The sequence below is a fragment of the Sorex araneus genome, chromosome 9 (assembly GCF_027595985.1).
Source record: "Sorex araneus isolate mSorAra2 chromosome 9, mSorAra2.pri, whole genome shotgun sequence".
NCBI classification, from domain to species: domain Eukaryota; kingdom Metazoa; phylum Chordata; class Mammalia; order Eulipotyphla; family Soricidae; genus Sorex; species Sorex araneus.
This window is the reverse complement of record NC_073310.1, coordinates 37225625-37248642: the sequence shown is the minus strand read 5'-3', so window position 1 is coordinate 37248642 and position 23018 is coordinate 37225625. Positions and strand designations below refer to the sequence as shown.

General features: G+C 35.2%; 1 protein-coding gene across 1 annotated transcript in view; it reads left to right on the top strand.

The window, feature by feature from the left end:
• Positions 1-23018, top strand: part of FMN2 (formin 2) — a 330212-nt gene that overhangs the window by 194944 nt on the left and 112250 nt on the right. Inside the window, exon 8 of the mRNA XM_055146884.1 lies at positions 12907-12968. Coding sequence (XP_055002859.1) covers positions 12907-12968 — 62 coding nt within the window. The remainder of the gene's footprint in view (positions 1-12906; positions 12969-23018) is intronic.

Here is a 23018-nt window from a genome sequence, read left to right as displayed (position 1 = left end):
TTTCTTGACTATAACATCAAAATACATCCATTACTGGCTGATGCATTGAAATAACTCATTTCCCACTGTATTTAAACCTAGCTTTATGTTCTTTAGTCAGCTGGCAATTGCATAAAGACATGTGGTTACTTCTTAGTTTCTAAGAAAACCCAAATATTAATTTTAATTTATCTCTTTATTTTATATAAGCAATTATTGCATAAAGACATATAATACTTTGACATTAGGAAATGATAAGAAACTTCTGAGTGCTTGACATGGAAAAAGTTGTATTCTACTACTAATCTTGATAATAACTGAGGAATATATTACATTATCATTATTATATTATTTTTGCAGTGAAATAAGCATTTGTTTAAATCTTTTATTAATGCAGAGTTATGTGAAATACTATTCAGAATTGTGTGTTTCCAATGCATGTTAAGAATGTGTCAACATATCTCTGATATCTTTCCTATAGTTTGGTCATGCAAGTGTTTGCATGCATGTACGACATGCCCACATTTCTAACACTTATGCATGTCTCACCAAAGTGTGCAAAGTGTCAATGATGTGAATATAGGGTTTCTTTATTTTATTGAGTGTGAAATGTTCAGATAAATATGGCTACAAGGATCTTTGTCTTTCTGAGAAATGCTAGATTTAATAAACTTATGAATATATTTGGTCAACTATGCTAAGCAAAACTAAACAAAAATTTTCAAATGTTGCTTGAGTACATCTTTAGGAAATGTTTGTCCTAAAGTAATACGTTTTGACAGTTTATGAAGGAACTCCCCAGGTGTTCGGATTTTCAGTTGTGGATTAGCACATCAGGATTACCTTATAAAGAAATGCTGTTTCTAGTTCTTGACTGCATTGTCATGAAATTTTAGTGACATAATCTTACAAGGATTTCTATGCTTTACTGAGTTTCAAACAAAAGGTTAGAAATGCATTTTTAAAGATAAACTTATTTTTTACTATGCATATTTTTCTTTTACATCCTTGAATGTTCCTGGAGAAAAAATTGGGGCAGTACAGGAAATTTCTGAATGAGATAAAAATTAACCATTTGAATCTATTGCAGGTTGATTATAAATGTGACTAAAAGGATAGCAAAGAGGCCTTTTCTTCTTAGAAATGTGCTTTACTGTTTATGTTGTCATATTTACTCAGATTCCCTTTTCAGGGATCCAGTTCTATTAATGTACTGTTTGCAGCAGTCCTTGTTGTGTAGCCCACTATTTGTCATTCAAAATTCAAGTTTCGCAGGTGTTGTTGCTTTTGTGAATGTATGTTGTCAGTAGCACACATATGGAATTTGTAATGTCTCTTGGTTAAAGTTAGCTGTTCTGGTTTCCCTCTGGGGTTCAGTACTGATTTGCCTATCACATTACAAGATTTACAAATTTTTATTGTATGTAGAGAACTCTGGCATGAACACATGATAGTGAAGACAGGATTTTAGCCTTTTGGTTCTTTAAAATCTTGGAAGGACAGAAAATATATTTTAAAGAGAACTAAAGAACTATCAGACACTATCACCTGACTTGTATATCTGTTAAAGAACTCAAAAGGTTAGGGAGGTCATGATGAGCCACGATAAACGTATTTTAGAGATTGCTTAAACTAGACATTAAACTTGCTATTTAGTAGAGATAATGATTTGTTTCCATTGTTTCTACTTTTCAGCTTTCATCTATTCTAGGTGACCATAGAAAATTTCTGTGGACAAGGAGATATGAATAGAAATATGCAAATAATTTATAATTAATTTATGTTGCACAATTTTTCTTTTTAATTTTGTTTTGGGGCACACTCAATGTGCTTTTTCCTGACTCTGCACCCAGAGATATTTCTGGTGCGGCTTCAGGTGTCAAGGATTGAACCTGTGTCTGCAGTGTGCAGGGCAGGTGCCTTAACTACAATACTGTCTGTCTAACCCTGCAGCTACTTAGTTGTTGCTTCCTTTCACTTCCTAATTTTGCCTGCAATGAAAAAGTGATGACTGTAGCTATTAGTAGCCATTCTCTTAAATAGTATTTTCTTGTGTGGAAAAATAGTTATTGTACATAATTTTAAAAATGGAGCTCTTTTAGCCTGTAATTGAGATGCCAGTTCAATACTCATATATTCTGTTATATTCAATATTCATATATTCTGTTTTACACCTGGACACAGTTTTTAATCCAGTGTGTTTATATTAAATTTTTGCCATATTTCTAAGTGGTTAACCTTCAAAAATAAATCCATGAGGCTCGGAGATAGTTCAGTGATTCAGTACTCAGGTTCGATTCCCAGTTTATGTCCCCCTATAGGTGTGGCTCAGAAGGATCCAACCCCAGAAGGGTGACCCTGATTTCTCTGCCACTACAGGGCTCAGCTACATTGCAGCCTACATTCTACATTGTGCTGAACTGGCAGTCCTGTTTCCTGCGAATCCATGTTGGCATCTTCAGACTTACTGAGCACTCATGGGGACCCTCCCCCAAAAGAATTAATTCACATTTTAGATCAATAAACTCTAGTAGCATCCTAACTATAATAGCCTAACATGAGACAATGTTTTTTAAAAATTGAGGTGGAGGGAGACTGTTAAGCAGAGGTGAGTGTATCACATTTTCCCCCTGACCTAGTGCTTATGTCTTTCATTGTACTTCGTAATAAAGTCAATGATTTCAAAATTTACCTCTTAGTTTATTTAGTTTTACCAGAATAAATTTTTTGTTAAAAATTTTGTATTTTCCTCGGGGCTGGAGTGGTAGTACAGTGGGTAGGGCATTTGCCTTTCACGTGACCGACCTGGGTTCGATACCCAGCATCCCACATGGTCCCCCGAGCACCACCAGAAGTAATTCCTTAGTGCAGAGCCAGGAGTAACCCCTGAGCATCGCTGGGGTGTGACCCAGAAAGCAAAAATTAAAATAAAAATAAAAAGTTGTATTTTCCTGCAAATTTATATTTTCTTTTTTCTTTCTTGCATGCAGCATTATGTTTAGTAAAATCTACAAATACTGTAGCACTGTCTTTCCATCATTCATCAATTTGCTTGAGTGGGCACCAGTAATGTCTCCATTGTGAGACTTGTTACTGTTCTTGGCATATCAAATGCGCCATGGGTAGCTTACCAGGCTCTGCCATACAGCCAGGATACACTCCGTAGCTTTCCGGGCTCTCTGAGAGGGGCAGAGGAATTGAGCCCGGGTCGGCCTAGTGCAAGGCAAATTCCCTACCTGCTGTGCTATTGCTCCAGTCCAAATCTACAAATACCCACAAATTTAGCTGGGTAAGAAGAAGGAAAGCTAGTTGCTTTTATTAAAGAGATAGCTTAGGAAATCCTGGTTCCTGGTGGCTAGGAGATAATGGCAGATCTGGAACCATTTTAAATAAGAGGTGCTTCTGATCTCTGTTACTTAAGATGAGTGTCTTCTAGCACAACAGTCATTACTTCTCATCAGTTTGCACGACTAGCTTTAATTTAATTGTTTACTGTGACTTCTGAAATCCAAGAAGTATAAATATGGTTTCTCTAGGTCCATAATTTCCTTTCTTTTTTTTTTAACTCTGTCAGTGAGAAGAGTACATGAACTATAAATATGGGTTGACTTCACTTTTTTTTTTTAACTTTTTTGCTGACTGTTTCTATACCAGGTATTCTAACCAAAATTAATGCTGATAATTTCACTTCTCACAGTTGTCTGATTTCCTTTCCATGTTACTATCAGTAAAACTGAAACTTAGTTTTTTTTTTTAAGTTTAAAATACTTTCTACTTAGTTTCTCCAATTTTTCTTAATAAAGATGCTATTTTGGAAAAATTAGTACAGATTTTTTACAGGAATGTTAGGGTAATGATAATGATAGCAATGCCAATCAATATTTCTCAATGTACTTTAATTTATAATTTCTTCTTTAAGAACCTATAGGACATAAGATGGTTACTGTTAAGCCCATTGCAGATACTTAACAAATTTATATGCTCTGGGTTACACAGATAAGTGGTTGGTTCAGTTTGATTTTAGAGTCCAATAGGTTGCTCTGATTTCTGGTGCAATTTGTTATGTGATGTTAACAGTAATTAAATTTTATCTTTATGTCATCAGCTTTTGAATTATAAAGTTAGGATGATTGTAATGAAATCCTCAGTTTGTTCAGTAAAGTAATTTTCACAAATTAATAACAGCCTAGAATCAAGATGTTTTCTAAGGACTACAAAGAGCTCACCAATGAATTAGGCACAAATAAATAATTTTCAAGGGAGGAATATGTCTATTTTGTATTATATATGTATGTAATATTTCTAAAATTTTCATCTCACAAGGTTATTTAATAGGTTATACCTATGTGAGAAGTCATCTTTTTTGATTAGTGAGGTTTTCCTTTGCACTAACTCATGATTCCTATAGCCTCAGTGAATCTAGAATGTTGTAGGGATATAAGAATATCAATTAAATTAAAACATAGTATAAAGCAATAGAGAATTATAAATTAAGGTTTGATATACAAAGAGTAGTCAAGAGTTTGCAGACTTGTATAGTAGGCAGCTTCTTAGATAGCTTCCAAAGATTTTCACCTTATGTTGTTCTGGTCTTTTTTTTTTTTTTTTTACATTTTTAAAATTTTATTGAATCACCGTGAGATAGTTACAAGCTTTCATGTTTGGGTTACAATCTCACAATGATCAAACACCCATCCCTCCACCAGTGCACATTCCCACCACCAATATCCCGGGCATACCCCCCTTTCCCCACTTCCCCCTGCCTCTAAGGCAGACAATATTCCCCATACTCTCTACTTTTAGGCATTATGACTTGCAACACAGGCACTGAGAGGTCATCATGTTTGGTCCATTATCTACTTTCAGCATGCATCTCCCACCCCAACTGGTTCCTCCAGCCATCATTTCTTAGTGATCCCTTCTCTATTCCACATGCCTTCTCCCCTCCACTCATGAAGCAGTTGTTCTGGTCTTTTATAATCTGTCATGTATAGGCTCTGAACCTAGTGACTCACAGTGAATAGAATATAATTGGGGATGGGAATATCACTTCCGAGGTTAGGTTACAAAGATTTGGTAACACAATTAAGTAATTATGTGACCTTGTTTTGTGTGCCCTTTCCTATTCACCGTGAAGTAAGCCAGCGGCCTTGTGAACTATCCTGTAGAGAAATTCATCTGGCAAGCAACTGAGGCAGGCTACCAGCTATAAATTTGAGGGTATAAGGTCCTCATTAGCAACTGGTTTCTACTAATAACATGAATTTGAAAATTCATCTCTAGTCTATCAACCCCAACCAGTAAATGATAATTTTTTTTCATTTGTTTTTGGGCCATTCCTGGCGATACACAAGAATTGTTCCAAGTTTAGTGCTTAGATTTGCTTCTGGTCATATTTGTGGAGCCATGTAATACTGGGGATCAAATATAGGCTTCTTACATGCAATGTAATCCATTTGAGTTATCTTTTCAGATACACTAATTCTAATCATGTGATACCTTGAGTGAGGTGGAGACATTCAAGGAAGCTATACCTGAAGTTTTGACTAGAAAAAAAAATAAATCTGAGAGATGTTTTTTAAGTCCCTAAATTGTTGCATAATAATGCTAAGTAGAAATAGATAACTCATATATACTTGGTGAGATGAGGTTTTCTGTTTTGTTTTCCAGGGGTAGAAGTCTCTAACTGTAGTTTAATTGATTAAATGGGAATTGGGGGTGATTAAAATAGGCCCCATGGTGAGTGAAGTGTTTAGGCTGTCGGAGGGAAGGTGTTACTGAGAGCGTCTGTGAAGTTACTTTAGTAAGTCTCATCAAAAGATTGAAAAAAAAATCAGGATTTGAGTAAGGCAGCACTAACATCATTTCTTGACTTAGAACTCAGCAAAAACAATCATACATTGAATTACTGAAAGTAAATTATTCATTTGGCCACTTGTAATATATGAAGCACAATTTTGGCTAATAAATTTTCTGTAAATTTTACTTTGAACATCAGCTGTTAAAACATGGTCCTTTCTTTTCCAATGTGGTATTTTGATTATAATAGAATTGCTTTCTGATATAAATATTAAAACAAGTAAGTTATGATAATCTCTGGTTTGTGAGCCCTATAACATTGAAGTAAATTAGGAATTACATGTTTCTGATGTTTAAGGCCACAGATTTAATGGAACTCATAATGGAGCAATAGCACAGCGGTTGGGCGTTTGCCCTTCACACGGCTGACCCGAGTTCGATTCCTCTGCCCCTCTGAGAGAGCCCAGCAAGCTACTGAGAGTATGGAGCCCGAGCTCCAGAACCTGGCAAGCTACCTGTGCATATTGGATATGCCAAAAACAGTAACAATAAGTCTCTCAATGAGAGACATTACTGGTGCCCGCTCGAACAAATCGACAAGCAACGGGATGACAGTGACAGTGATAAATAGTAAAGATCTACATTCCAGGGAATGAGATACAGACAAGTGAATCTTATTGCCTCTGTATACTTGTATACATATGTTCAACCTACAATTCTTTTCTGTGTTGAGTCTATAATCTTAGTCATTTTGAACTGCTTTTTCACTATGTCACTGTATCACTGTCATCCCATTGTTCATCGATTTATTTGAGCAGGCGCCAGTAATGTCTCCATTCATCTGAGTCCTGAGATTTTAGCAGTCTCTCCTTACTCGTCTTTTCCAACGATTGGAGGCTTCTTTCAGGGTCAGGGGAATGACACCTATTATTGTTCCTGTTTTTGGCAGATCCAATACACCATAAGGAGCTCGCCAGGCTCTGCCGTGCAGGCGGGTTACTCATTTTATGCTCCCTTCTGGGAGAAGCAGCTGTGAGTTCTGGAGGGTGGCCAATGAGATTATCTGGCGCCAGCAGGAGGTGACATGAGAGTGACCCTCAGGTCGCCAGAGACTAGGGGAAGCAGGCAGAGGATCTCTCCTCCTGGGTCCCGTTGAGCCCAGAGTGCAAGATCACAATGTTCCCCATTACCTGGGTTCCATGGGACTTCGCTCATGCGTGAGGCTTGGCAGGAGCATGTGGAAAGTGGCCTGGAGCATGGCAGCGTTGGGTAGTGGAGGTTGGCTGCCAGGGCTGAGTCCCCTGGGGCGGGGAGGGCTCTCACTCACCACCCTCTGGGGCGCCCCGAGTGAAAACAGCCTGTCGTGGAGTCCGTGAACTGCTTTTTATGTTACGTAATTCTTAGACTCTAAATAAAATAATTGTTTCTGCTTTGATCTCTTTATTTTGAGACTCTTTAATATATTAGGTAAAATTGAAAATTTGAGTTCTAAAAAGGCTAATTTACTCTTCATTTTGTAATGCAGAGAGAAAGAATTTTTAATTACACTTTAAAGAGTGCTTTATTCTATTCCTTTATATTATGTTCCCATTTTGTAAAATTTTAGACTTAATAATAAGATTGTCATCCACTTTGGCTTAGGGTGATAATTAAAATCTGGTCATTTAAAGTTTACTTAGAGAGCAGTAACAGTCTTCATATGTTTTAACCCTGAAAAGTTATGTACATGAACAAAGAGATATTACAGTGGGGAGGGACTTTGCCTTGCATGCATCTTAACTGGATTCAACACCCAGTACTTCTGATGGTCCGTGAATGCCACCAGGAGAGATCCCTGAGCACAGAGTCAGGAGTAAACCTTAAGTACTGCAGGGTCAGTGCATCCCTCACTACAACATTATGTATTTACTTTTTATGTATGCCAAAGGTCATATATTCCTTTCAACACCTCAAACATTATACATTTTCATATAAAAATAATAGATGGTTATTTATAAAATTGGAAGTGTTTTATATACACATATTCATAAATATACACATATAGTGTGTGTCTATATAAATGTGTGTATATATATGAGAGTGTGTATAAATGGAAAGTAATTTAAATTCCTTTATTGTCCTACAGGGATGAGGTTGGATGAAGAAATCTGATGCATTTTAGACAATTATGGGTATTACTGAATGTCTGAGAGCAGAGAGAAGGAAATGAGAGTGAAATATTTGTTTTCAAATTTAAAATGCAATAACAGTGTTTAGTTCAGTTTTAAATAGTTAAGTGATTTAATTCAATATTTTTCATTAAATATTTTTCTGAATTTTGAATTTATGTTCAGAAATCTGTTTTTAAAATTTGTTTGTGGAACATACCTGGCTGTATTCAGAGCTTACTACTGGCTTTGTGCTCAAGAATCACTGCTCGCAGTGCTTAGGGGACCATATGTGATGTTGAGGATTAAACTCAGGTCAGACATCTGAAAGACAAATACCTTACCTGCTATATCTCGCTGGCCACTTGAATTTATATCTTTTGCTTAATAGTTAAAATACTAAGTTAAAATAATATCGTCTGCCAACTCTCAATGGATAAAGTTTGAATTTTTTCCCTTCAGGGCACTAAAACAAAAATTGAAAAATATATCAATCACTTAATTTGGGGCTACAAAATAAATGTTATTAAAGCCAGAACATTAAGCTTTTGTAAAAAGTTCAAAATGTTAAACTTTTGAAGCAGTTAAAGCCAGAATGTTATTAAAAATTAAAACCAGAATGTTATTAAAATTAGTATACTGAGGTACATATATTTAATGCAATACTACACGACTATAAGAAAATAAGAAATCATGCACTTAGCTACTGGATGGATGGATTTGGAGAGTACCATGTTGAGTGAAGTCAGTTAGAAAGGGAGGGACAAACAGAATAATCTTCTCGCATGTGTGATATGAAGAAACTTGATAGGGAATAACAAATCTTAAAGACAAGGAAACCGAAAGGTCTTTGTTCAGTTCTCAGTAGTAAGCTTAGATTGGGGGTGGAGGAACAGGATTGGTGGCACTAGGATACTGGGAATGGACACTGGTGAAGGGTGTGTTTTTGAAATGATTTAGCAAGAATCACTACCACTAATAGTGGTACACACACACACACACACACAAAGATAATTAACTAAAAGAAAAACAAATATTGATTATGCTTGCTCATGTGTGGCATATAAAGAAACAAAGCAATAAAATTGACAATTCCTGATTTAAACAAAGCCTTAGTTTTTGATGAGGAAACTGATGAGCTGAGTGGGGATTGTGTAGAAGGGTCTTATTAACTGTGGTCAAGGGTTATTGGCACTTTGGTGGTGGGTATGCAATACGTACTCCCACAATAGATATGTTTCCTGATCTTAATAGAGAGCAAACTAGTCACCTCAATAAATAGTAAATAAAAGTAGCACTGTCATCCCGTTGTTCATTGATTTGCTTGAGTAGGCACCAGTAACGTCTCCATTGTGAGACTTGTTACTGTTTTTGGCATATTTGGCATATGCCATGGGGAGCTTGCCAGGCTCTGCCATGCGGGTGGGATGCTCTCAGTAGCCTGCTGGGCTCTTCGAGAGGAACAGAGGAATCAGACCCGGGTTGGCTGCTTGCAAGGCAAATGCCCTACCCATTGAGCTATCGCTCCAGTCCCAAATAAAAGTATAGTTTCTCAATCACCTTAGCATTTACAAAGTCACACTGTTTACCCTGTTTTTGTCTAAAACTACTACTAGCTTCTACTAGACTGGAGCTGTAGCACAGTGGGTAGGGCATTTTCCTTGCACGTGACCAACCCGGGTTCGATTCCTCTGTGCCTCCCAGAGAGCCTGGCAAGCTACCAAAAGTATCCTGCCCGCATGGCAGAGCCTGGAAAGCTACCCGTGGCGTATTCAATATGCCCCAAACAGTAACAACAAGTCTCACAATGGAGACATTACTGGTGCCCTCTCGAGCAAATTGATGAACAACAGGATGACAGTGTGATAGTGCTACTACTAACATGTGCCCATATCAGATATTTTTTTCTTTATTTATACAATGTGGAATTTTTCTCTAAAAACTGCCGATTCCTATTGAATTGTGTTAGCATATCCGAAATGAGAAGTCAGCTTAAGGACGGTGCAGGGATATGATAAAGATCAATAGTATTTCTTTTAATTGAGGTTTTCTTTGGGTGATTAAAATAAAAGGTTTGTGGATTAGAATGTTATGAGGTGTTGATTAGGACTGTATTCCTGTGATTAAGATTAAGACCATATGACATAAGATACTTTTGGTACTTGAAAATGTATTAAAAAAAAGATGAGAAATCTCATTAGGTTCACAAATGGGGTTTCATGAGAGAAAAACCTATATACTATTATGCTTGAAAATCATGCTTAAAGTGGCCAGAGGGATAGAGTAGGGGTTAAAGTACTTGCTTAGCATGTGAGCTACCTGATTTGCTTTTTGGTATTGACTATGGTCCCCTGAAGACTGCCAGGAATTAACCCTGAGCATAAGCTAGAAGTAAGGCCTGAGCACTACTGGGTATGGTCCCTTCAAACAAGCAAACAAATAAAATAAAACAATAGATAAAATTAAACATTAATTGTATCTTTTATTTGACTTGAATTTAAATTTTGTTTCTATTCTGAGAATGAAATCTTGATTGAAATGAACTACTCATATATCCTTCATAATTTCTCATTAGTCTTCTGTTAGATTGCCAGAGATATTGAAGCACTAGATTATTGGATTTACTGTTAGAATTTCTTAGATTGAACCTTTCCCAAACCTAAAGACTAATTTACTATATGAATATATATGAGTTTACTATATTTGGGTTTAATGCATTTAATTGTATTCTGTGTGCATTAGTTATTGTAGCACTGTAGCACTCCCGTCGTGTTATTCATCGATTTGCTCGATCGGGCACTAGTAGCGTCTCCATTGTGAGACTTGTTACTGTTTTTGGCATATCAAATGCACCACGGGGAGCTTGCCAGACTCTGCCGTGGGGGTGGGATACTCTCCATAGCTTGCCAGGCTCTCCGAGACAGACAGAGCGATAGAACTCGGTTGGCCATGGGCAAGGCAAACGCCCTACCCTCTGTGCTATGCTCCAGTCATTGTCATATTCTATGCAGTGAAAATTACAGTGACTGCTGATTTTTTTAAATATAAAATTAGTTGGGTTATGATTTTTTCTTTTTGAGTCATACTGGGCGATGTACAGGGGTACTCCTGGCTCTACACTCAGGAATTACTCCTAGTGGTGCTCAGGGGACCATTTGGGATGCTGGGAATCAAACCCTGGGTCGGTCGCTTGCAAGAAAAACGCCCTAACCACTCTGCTATTGCTCCAGCCTCAGGTTATGCTTTTAATATTTTCGAGACAATGAACAAGTAAGTGTGCCTTATATAGTCTATGGAATAAACGATTTGCTTCTGGGATTGGGGTAGGGCACACCTGCAAATTCTCATGGCTTGGCTTATTCCTGCCTCTTTGCTTAGGGGTCATTCCTGGCTGTGCTTGAAGGACAATTTGTGGTACTACAGATCGAACTAGCTTGGTTTCATGCAAGGCAAGAGCCATAGCTTTATTCTACTTTTCCAGCCCCCTGAGTATAAAGATTAATCCAAGAATCTCAGTCAATTTGTTAAGTTTATATTTGAGATAGTATTTTTTAAATTAAGGCATTGAAGTATTATGCGCAGAGGTGTCATAGTATATTTGCTCTTTTATTTGTTAGTGAATTTGCATTTTTCTGGTTCTATATATAGATGATAAATAATCTTATTCATCATATTTCAATTTCATATTGTCTTATTTTTCTTGGAATGTTTTCATAGTCAATTAGAAAATGTTTCATGTACTTTAAATTGATAAATAAGGCATTAAATTGTCTTAGTTTTCAAAATCAACAATTTTGTGATTATATACATGATTTGTCTCTCAGAAATCTTTACTCATTCTAAAACTTCATTGATTCTTTGGCATTTCCCAGTTCACATTATCTCTAGAAAATACATATTTATGTAATACAGAAATTTTTTTATTATTCTAAGATTGAATAATAGTAGGCATAATAATTCAGAAAGTTTAAATATCAGTTTTGAGGGAGGCGTGAACCACAACCAGCAATGCTCGGGATTTAATCCTGGCTCTGTGCTCAAGGATCAATCCTGGCAGGACTTGAGGGACCATATAGGGCACTGGAGAAGGCGGACTGAACCCAGGTCACCCGTGCAAAGGCTAGAACCCTACCCACTTGTCTATCATACTATGTCTCCAGCCCCACAAAATATCACTTTTGAAGAGTTTTCCAGATTTCATGATTCATTTTTTATTTTGTTCAGTAAAGCATAGTTGGTTTGTATTAAGGATGAATTTTTTTTAATTTTTTTTTTTTTTTTTGGTTTTTGGGTCACACCCGGCGATGCACAGGGGTTACTCCTGGCTCTTCACTCAGGAATTACCCCTGGCGGTGCTCAGGGGACCATATGGGATGCTGGGATTAGAACCCGGGTTGGCCGCGTGCAAGGCAAACACCCTACCCGCTGTGCTATTGCTCCAGCCCCTATTAAGGATGAATTTTAAGGATTTATCTTTACCATAGAATTTCCTTTCTTAATCTTAGTGTTTCAGCCAAAACTTTATCCCTGGATTATAGTAATTTAGATTCTTAACTGAAATGCATCTATTATTTCTATTTTAAGCCCACCACTTCAATATTAAAAGTTAATAATTATAAAGCATTTAAAAAATTTGCATATTGAGAATTTTTCAATATATGACTATGGTATAGTGTTAATGAGTAATTTGCTTGTTTTCTAGCTTTAAGCATATTTTCAAAGTAATTCATTTGTGACTTGAGAGAGACTGGATTTCTCAATGATCTTTATCTAATTTGTTTTTATGGGATTTTGTATTTGTTGAGGAAGTAAAAACTTTAATTTATACCTCCATTGAAGGTCCTGGTCATAATCTTTGTTGCAGATTACAATAGGTGCTTTAAATTATAGTCTCTCAACTTTTTGGCAGCTGAGCCATCAATACCACTCTGGAAATGTTCAGTTATTGGAGATGGTCAGATATCTTTTTTATTCCCCACAGCTGTTGTGAACTTGGACAATTCTGTGGTTGACCTGGAGACCCTTCAAGCTCTCTATGAGAATGTGAGTAATGGAAAGAATTTTATGTGAGTATATTAATAAATACACAATGTATAATTTAGACTTATTATTTTAATATCCCATTAAGGTATATCACATTTGAGTTACTAAAAGTAATAAATTTGACCAGGAAGTTTGACTTAGATGCACTGAATTTACATACATATAGGTTTGTATAAAAACTATCTAAGATTATATTAGATAATATAGTGCTATAGTTTTGTTTTTTTAATTTTATTTTTTATAAGCTGGTTTTCAAGACTGTTTTAGTGTATACTTTTATACTTCTTCAAAATACATGTTGACATACTGCAATCACCACCTAATACCAGTATGCTTCTATCATAGTTAATCAATCTAATATTTTTAAAGGCTTCATTCAAAGCATGTTTCATGTGAGGTCACCCATATTTCCTTGTTTGAAATAGAATGTAGTCAGCACTACTGTGACATTAATTTGAGTTGAGAATTATTCTATAAATTACTTCATTTTTAATCTCATATAATTTTTGATTCTATCACTCTTTCATCTTTATTTTTTAAAAACAATATACGTGGTTCACATAGTTGTTCGCAATGGGCTTTTAGGCATACAGTGTTCCTACCTCCAGTTCCACCATCCTGTTTTCTCATCTTCGACCTCTTATTTCAGATGCCCTCATACCTCTGAATATGAGTCCCTAATAGTTACATTTTTAAGTTTAATTGTTATAGTTAGATTCCCATGCCTATGGTACTGTTGGATCTAATGGTTTAGATATAGTTGGGCACTTCTCTACACAATGGAGGGGATTATGGTCCTTGACCCTTCCCCCTATGTTACTATCAGACCTCCTTTTCTTCCTTTTCCCTTTTTATTCTTTTTTCTCGGCATTATTGTTTTCTGTAATCTAGAGCTAGTGTCATTCTCCCTTTGTTATCTGCTATTCCCCAGATAACTTATTCTATCTGCCATAGATTAGTGAGAATATGTTTAATCTTATCTTTCTGTTGTACTTCATTTAAGATCTTAAATTCCATCTCTGTTGCAGAAAAGAGAATGGCTTATCATTGCTTGTAGCTGAATATTGTTTCATTGTGGATAATATCACAGCTTCAATATCAATTCTTCTGTTGTTGGACACCTGCATTGTTTCTATAATCTATACTAAGTATCAAAGTTAATAGTTTTTAAGATGTTAATATGCTTTCTTCGAATACATATTTTTTTTACAGTGCATAGATACAAAACTGTGGGACTGCTGGGTCATATGGTAGTTCTCTTCTCAGTATTTTTTTAAAAAATTTCCATAATGTTTTTCATAGGTGATAAACTAGACAACACTCCTACCAGCATTATGTATGTGTTCCTTTTCCATCACAACCCTACTAGCACAGGATGTTCCTATCCTTTCTGATATATGCATATATCTGGTGTGAGGTGATATGTAGGTATTGACTTAATTTGGTGTTCCCTAATAAAAAGTGACAATGTAAATGACATATTTCCAAATGTATCTACTGACTGTCCAACTATCCTGTTTATTTCCACTCTGTATTTTTTAAATGTAGATAAATTAGATTTTTTAATATTGATCTTTGTGAGTACTTTTCATATTATGAATATTAATCCTTTTTCTGATGCATTGAATGCATATATTTCTCCCAGTTGATAGGAGGTCTTTTAATTTTCATCATTTTTTTGCATGCAGTAATTATTTATTTGTTTATTTGTTTGTTTGTTTTTGTCTGTTGCTTTTGAGATCACACTAGGCAGTTCTCAGGGCTTACCCATGGCCCTGTGCTCAGGGATCACTCCTGGTAGTAATCTGTGAGTCATATTTGGTGCTGGGGAGTAGACTATGTATTGGCTGCATGTAAGGCAAGTGCCCTGTCCACTGTACTATATCTCTGGTCCCCAGCAGAAACTTTTTAATTTGATGAATTCCTATTCCTTTGATTTTTGTTTCTGTTTTATTTTCTATTGGAATCATATCCTTTATACACCTCTGCTATTCAAATCATAGAACTTTCTGCTCCATAACAGATGAGTGGATAAAGAAGATGGGTATATTATATAATGTACTAATGTTCAACAGTAGGAAATGTGATTATTTGCTTTATGAGACAATGTGAATGAAACTGGAAGGAATCACTGAGTGAAATAAATCAGAAGTAGAAAGAAGTATATGAGATGGTCTCACTCAAATTTGAGTGATGCAGAGCAAAGTACAGACAAAGAAAAGTGAAAACAAACTTTTGGACTCTTTCAGTAGAAGTGAGAGTACCAGCGCAGTGAATATAATTGGATTTACGAGGCAAGGAGACCCAATGGACACTGGTGAAGGAATTCTAGTACTTTTGTTGTGGATGTGGTATGCTAACATGTTTCAGAAGAGAGATAAAATTGTATTGCCAATACACAGTCTATTTTACTAGTATTACCTCAATAAAAAAGCAAATTTATGAACCTAGGCAGAGTGTACTCAATATGTTCTGTTTTTGCAATGTTTAATTTGGGATATTTTCTATTTAAGTAAGTCAAATTTATTTAATTAAAGCAAATATATAAATAAGCTTAATTTAAGTAAATTGATTTTATTAAGTTCAATTTTTATACAAAATATAATTTCCTATATGATTATTGAAGATTTTAATTTTTTTTATGTTGACATGATTTATTTTCTGTTGAGACATGGTTCCATTATTTGTTCTTCAAATGTAGGCTGATATTGTATCTTGGATAATATATTGTACTCCAGAACTTCTGAAAAAGAGTTTTACATTTATATAGTTTAGTATTCTTTCTGATGTGATATACCATGTTTCTTGTTGGAAAATATTTAGTTTTATATATGTGTGTTCCTCAATATTTTTCCAAAAAGTATTATTTGAATATCATTTTGCTGATTATAGTAAAGAATATATATTTGATTGTTTAAACTATTTAAGGTAAAAGTAGGTTTGGAGAGGTAGTCCAGAGAGCAGACCACTTGCCTTGCATTTGGTCAACAGAGGTTTGATCCTAGCACCTCAGCTCCTCCCCCAAATGCTGCCAGGAATGATCTCTCAGTGCACAGCCAGAAGAAAACCTTGAGCACTGTAGCCCAAAATCAAAAATAAAATAAAATAGCTCAGAGTCATACTTTACAATTGATTAAATGGTAATTTTCAAATAAAAGAGGAAATTTTCTACTGATTCCTTATTTCAAGGATTCTTAATGTAGTGTAAGTGATACTTTTGTATCATTTGGAAAATATTATTATAGTGCATTTTAAGTCTGGAAGCTGTGGAGCTACAGAAGAGTGGTAAGATCTAGAACTTACTTTTAAATATACTACTGTGGTTTGCTAGTGCTTTAGATATAGATTGCGATAGAGGATGCAAGGGTGAGTTCAAGGACTTTAGTCCAAGCAATACAAATAGGGATTGCCATTAACTGATATGTAGAAGTGACTGGGTGAAAGATAGTGCATAGGGAATTCATTTTTGGTCATTATTGTTTTGCCTATCCAGTTCATTGTGTTTCAGCTATTTGTTTTTATTTATTTTTATTATTCATTTATTTAAACAGAATAAATGTATGATAAATTACAAAACTTTTATGATCAGGTTTTAGTCATACAATATTCCAACACCCATCTCCCGGTGTATATTTCCCATCACCAGTATCTCCAGTATCCTTCCACCACAGCCCCCACCCCCAGCCCACATCCCAATCTACCTCTATGGCCAGCACTTTGCACTCTCTCTCTCTTTCCTTTTGAGCATTATGGTTTGCAATAGAGGCACTGAGAAGCCATCATGTTTGGTCCTTTACCCACTTCTAGCACACATCTCCCACCCAGAGTTATCCTTTCCAACCATCATCATCATAGGTATTCTCCCCAGCAGTGTTAGTTTTTTTTTTAATTTTTTCTTAGAGAATCACTGTGATGTACAGTTACAAACTTATGAACTTTTGTGTTTGCATTTCACTCATACAGTGATCGTTTACCCATCCCTCCACCAGTGCCCATTCACCTCCAACAATGATCCCAAGATTCCTCTCACGACCCCCACCCCATCCCCCACTACCCCACCCTGCCTCTGCGGCAGGGCATTCCCTTTTGTAGGGTAGGTCCAAATGGGATATAGGGGCCATGTGGTAATGCGAATGGGAAAGTTTGTTAGAAAAAGTGATTAGTCTGTGATAGGCAAATACAAGCATGCAGAGATAACTCTAAGTTTGTCCATGGAAGGACAAACTTCCCAAGGGTGCTCTGTCTTAAGACTGGTAACAGATCTCATTGGATAAGCCATAGTTGAACCCTTTTGGTTTGTCTGGGCTCTAACTGGTGACCCTAGATGAATTTCTGAGTGAGTGAGTCTATGAATCACAGTTGTCACTGAATTCCAATATGATGGGTAGGTCCCCACACTGGTTCTGGAACCTACAATTTAACTCAGTTCTGGCACTGTCTACCTGCAGTTCTAACCTCCTATTGCAATTGAGATTGCTGACACTCACCTCCTATTCTTTTTTGAAGGTGCCATATAAGTCACATCATTGAAATAATAGATATTTAACTGTCTACCGCTTAGGGATTTCTTGAACTGTGTTCTAGAACCAGGGATGAAGAACAAATATTTATATCTCATTATAAATAATAATATGATATCAGGTGGGTGTGAGTTAAGGTTTTGCAAAGGGTAATGCTGAGTGTATTGTATCCTTACTGAAAAAACCTGAGAATACATGTCATGGAACAGGTGAGCCATGGCTGCATTATGTTTATATGATAGATTCCACATTGGGAGTGAGGAGAAGAGGTCAAAGAACTGCAAGGTTATCGAGAGGTTCTGCACTCTGGGTGTACTGCAGATCCCAGCTAAAGACCTCCAGATTACACACACACACACACACACACACACACACACACACACACACAGAGGCATGCACACATGCGCACACACGCACATGTACACACACATACACAGGCACACATGCACGCACATATGCATGCATGCATGTACACACACATACACAAACAAGCATGCATGAAGATGATTAACTGTGCAGAGGAGGAGAAAGAAAAAGGAATACCTGTGTATACCTGTGTAACGGTATCAGAAGAGAACGTCTTCCTCCTATATTGCCCTTCCTGAAAAAGGTTCAGGTTATTATGTCCATTTTGAAGGAGGAAACATTTAAAGCCCTGTCAGTTATCTCAGAGTTCGTTCAATGAAGGTAAATTGGGAGATGGAAGACAATAACTGAGATGGGTAGTCAGAGGGTTGAGCATGGGAAGGTTTGCTCTTATTTAGTATTTAGTTCAGATGTGACCTGTAACTCCAGATTGTGTTTTATTCTTCATCTGACAATGGCACTAGAATGAAATAGTATATGTTCATGGTAGAATTTGGCTTTAATTTTACTTGGAAGGTTTTCAGTGTTTATTGTGTTGGTCTAAGTACTAATTTTATATAAAAACAGTGAAAAGATAGTATTCATTTGACCTTGATAGTTTATTAATGGTATTTGGCATGATATATACATTTTACTTAGAAAAAACATATTTAAACTAAGTTTTAATTAAGTATATGAGAAGTAATCTCATTCAGCATTCCACTACTTATTTTTGAGGATAAAACAAAAACATAGCTAATCTGAATTATGTCCCATAAATATATGCTTTTTTTCCCCCTTCAAAGGTTTAAAAGTCATTGGACTGTTTTAAAGTAGTTTTATTTGATCTCTGTGAAACAGATGGGAGTATTTCTCATACAAACCCTTTTTAGAATGTAATCTTTTTTTCTCTCCTGATTGCATATGTTTGGCAGTAAGCTTTCTCTTTTAAATGTGAATGAATTTGGGGCAGTCTCCAAATCTAAACACACCCTAATTTCTAAAACCACAATCTGATGGCCCAATTCCTGTTTACTGAGGAATTAAAACCTAGTGAAACCATAATTACTAAATACAATGCATCTTATTGAGTATTTGAAAATGTAGTTTATTTAGAGTTATTGACTATATTGAGTTCAGAGTATCTTTATATGTCACAAAGGATATTTATTTGGCTAAATGTATTTATTGCTTCTCATTTTAATACATGCTTCTTGCACTGCATAGTGAGCTTAAGGAAGAGTGAGAAGTGAGGACAGTGTCAAGGGGAAAGGAACAGTAGTTAAATGTAGTCCTCATTCTTTTTCTTCAGTGTGTTGAATGACTACTAACAGCTAACCAAAATGAACTGTAAAAATAACCAAATATAAATATTAAACTATATTTTTCATACAAGGGTTACATTTTTCCATATTTATCATATGTAATATAAAACAAAAAATCACCATTAAAACAATTCAAAACTCTGCTAGTTAAAATTATTAGAAGTTCAGGTGAAGAAAAATGTAAAAATATAATAGAGAGGGGAAAATTCCACAGTCATTTGTAATTAAACAGTTCTAATCCAATTAGAAAGGAGGGAAAGGTAGAGTAGAAAGAATTAAAGGTGTAAATTTACCCTTCTTAGGATTGTGTTACATAGGCGTGCTTTATAGTTTTAGTAATCTTTACTTAGTATAATGATTGACACATCATAAACCTTACCCTGAAAGGACATATAGTTCATGTCACATGATATTGCATCTTCAAAAGATGTCTTTCCATATCATTGAAACAAATTAATTTAACTGTCTGTGTTCCCATAACTTTCTAAAGGCATTTAATTGATTCATGTTTTAAACAGTGTTTAGTCATTTGTTTCTTCAAATAAATGTGAAAGTAATAATGACTTATTCCTTGGATCTTTTTTAAAACCTTGCTCTTATATTTGGTTATTTTATTGAATTATTTAATGGGCTCTTCATGAATGCTCATTTTAAGCTATTAATGTGTTTAAGATAAATTTTAGAATTAAAAACAAGCTTTGATATTTAAATACTTAGAATGACTCTAGACTTAACAAAGTCAGATATTCTATTTCTTTTTTTACCTAAGATGATAATCCAGGTCAAATCATAGAATTCCTCTCTAAGTTTATTACAAGACATATTTCTTTTAAATAAACTAACCATCTCAAATGAATTGTCAGGAAGCTAAAGTTAAGGTGATTGATAGTGGAAATAGGAGGCAATAAATAGTGTTGGTTTGTTCATCATATTTTTCATCTTCTTTTAAGATCTTATATTAACTTGATTGGTGATAACACACAAATGACTTGGAGAACAATGAAGACTTTTATGTTCACTAATGATATCTTAGGGTTTATAGCTATTATTTGCATGCAAGTTCTTCAAAAACTTCTCTTCCACATTTGTTGTTTCAGGTTTATAGCAAATTCCCAGCTGTTTGCCCTACAGCCAACTGGCCTAGCTATTTCTCAAAAATTCTTAGATTTTACCACTCAACAACATTGACAAAAACTGTTCTTTCTAGCACTACTTGCCTGGCATCTTATCCTATCAAATGTTACTGAACTTTAGATTCATATCCTTCGCTTCCTTGGGAATTCTTCCCTAACATATATAGATCCTTTCTGTACTGGCTCTTAAAGCAGCACATACTTCAACTTTACTTCCCTTAGTTTAGATAATCCCCACATATTCCCTAGATTCTCTACTCTCAATCTCCATCCTCTTCTATACAATTGTGGATGTTCTGTGTCAGTTCTCCCTCTAGTATTGTATGACACTAGTAAACATGACACAACTTACCAAAGGTATGTTGTTAATTACTTACATTCATTGTAATGTTAGCCTTGAAAAACTTCTCTTTGAGTGTCTTTTAAAATATCAACTTTTTGATTATTCTTTCTATGATGGCATGCATATATTTTAAGAGAGTGGTCAAACTGATCATATGCTCACAAAGGTCATTTGAAGATCAGCTATTTACTTTATTCTTTGGAGATTTGTTTTCTTGTCAGTTGAAGCAGAAAATTTCCATTTTTGCATTAGAAAATCTGTTGCACTAGTTACATTGCAGTTTAGCTGCTTCACACATTTCCACAGTTTATCTATTTGCACATCAGGATTATTGTTGTCTTAATATGTCATTAAGGTTGAGACTGAAAAGAAATTATTTTTGAAACTCTTTAGGATGTGTTCCCATTTTTTATTTTCTCCATTTTTATAATGATCCATTCTTATTTCAAAATATTAGACAGACTATAGAAATTCATTCTTTGAAACTTCCTCTGTCACTTAAGATTTGCTGTTTGGGCCATAATACCATTACCTGTTTTTCTTCTTAAAGCTCTTCTCTGAGTAGCTGAGGGGGTAATCATCCAGTCTATATATCCAGGATACTCATTAATTCTCAATCCTATCCATCCAGAATTTTCTTATGCTAGAAAATATTTATAGTTCTTTCTTTGTTACCTTAAAATAATTTAATTTCTACTATAATATATCTACATATGCAACTTAAATTATCTAATGTTTTTTACTAAAATATAGATTAGAAATGACAAGCTATAATATTGTGAGCGGTATTTAATTAGATAAATACTTAAAATTGAACAATGAGATAAAATAAAGGAGACATGTACTTTAGATTATTTATTTATTTATTTATTTATTTATTTATTTATTTTTGCTTTTTGGGTCACACCCAGCGATGCTCAGGGGTTACTCCTGGTTCTGCACTCAGGAATTACTCCTGGCAGTGCTCGGGGGACCATATGGGATGCCAGGGATTGAACCCGGGTCGGCCACGTGCAAGGCAAACGCCCTACCCGCTGTGCTATCGCTCCAGCCCCAAGATTTTTTATTTTTAATCATCCTGAATACAGCAGCTAAAAATTATATTTAACCAATAAAACATTACTGGTGCCCGCTGGAGTAAATCGACGAACAATAGGATGACAGTGACAGTGATACAGTTAAACAATAAGATTATCCTAAATTATCCTAAAGATTTTCCTAAACTATTGCTAAAGCTGACATTTCTGAAAAATTCTACCTGTAGGACTATATATATTGAAATACATTAGTGACTAAATATTTTAAAATGTAGATAAAATTATAGTATCTACTGATATTACACACTAAAATAATGTTAAAGGAATGGGAAAATTTTATTCTATTTTTCTGGGTTCTTCTCAGTTGATTGAAAAATAAAATTAACAGATTATTAGTAATAGTATTCCAACCCTGGTTCTCATGCAAAACATGTATGTTTCCCCATCGTATCCTTAATCAACAAACTTAATTATGTGTAAGGAAAAACTTTGTGCGTGTGGATATCATTTTATTAGGTAGGTCAGATATGCATAATATTTAATTATATAATAAATTAGTTGCATATACTCAAATAATAGTTTGGCATAATATACATTATAGGACTTCTTAAATTTCACCTTCTGAAAAAGAAGGGTAGGGGCCCGAGTGAGTACAGCAGGTAGACCATTTCCTTTGCATGCTGCTGACCTGGGTTTGATCCCTGACATCCCATATCATTCCCCTAGAACTTCCAGCAGTAATTCTTGAGTGCAGAGCCAGGAGTAACCCCTCAGCATAGCCAGGTGTGACCCAATAAGCCTCCCTCCTGAAAATAAAAAGAAGGGTAGATAGATCTAATGATTATAGTGTATAGGGAAAGGGAGATATGGCATCAGTCTGTAGCTGGGAGCACTAATATTGATTAAGTGGAGAAAATAGAAGAAAAAATGCCAAATTATGTCTATTATTTTATATATTTATATATATTTTTTCTGTAATTTTTTCATCTGATGCAATAAATTTTCATTCAAGTATTGCCTGTCTTTGTTATGTACTGACCTGAAACTAAGAGATGTTCTCTAGTTTCTAAAATTTGAAAGAAGGAAGATAAAAATAGAAAAAATATTTGCTATTACCTGTGTCCCAAATTCTTTATAGAAGTGACATTTAAAAATTCTTAATAAAGAAGACTATTTTGGTATAACTTTCTTGGTTTAACATTTGATTTTATCTCCAATGCTATTTTTTCTTATGTTTTAGTTTTAATTGTCAACCTTGTTTGAAAATGGAAACACTTGCATCTCCTTTTATTACAATTTCTTTAAGTTCCTCAGGAGGACTACCTTCAAGGAATATGATTTGTGCAT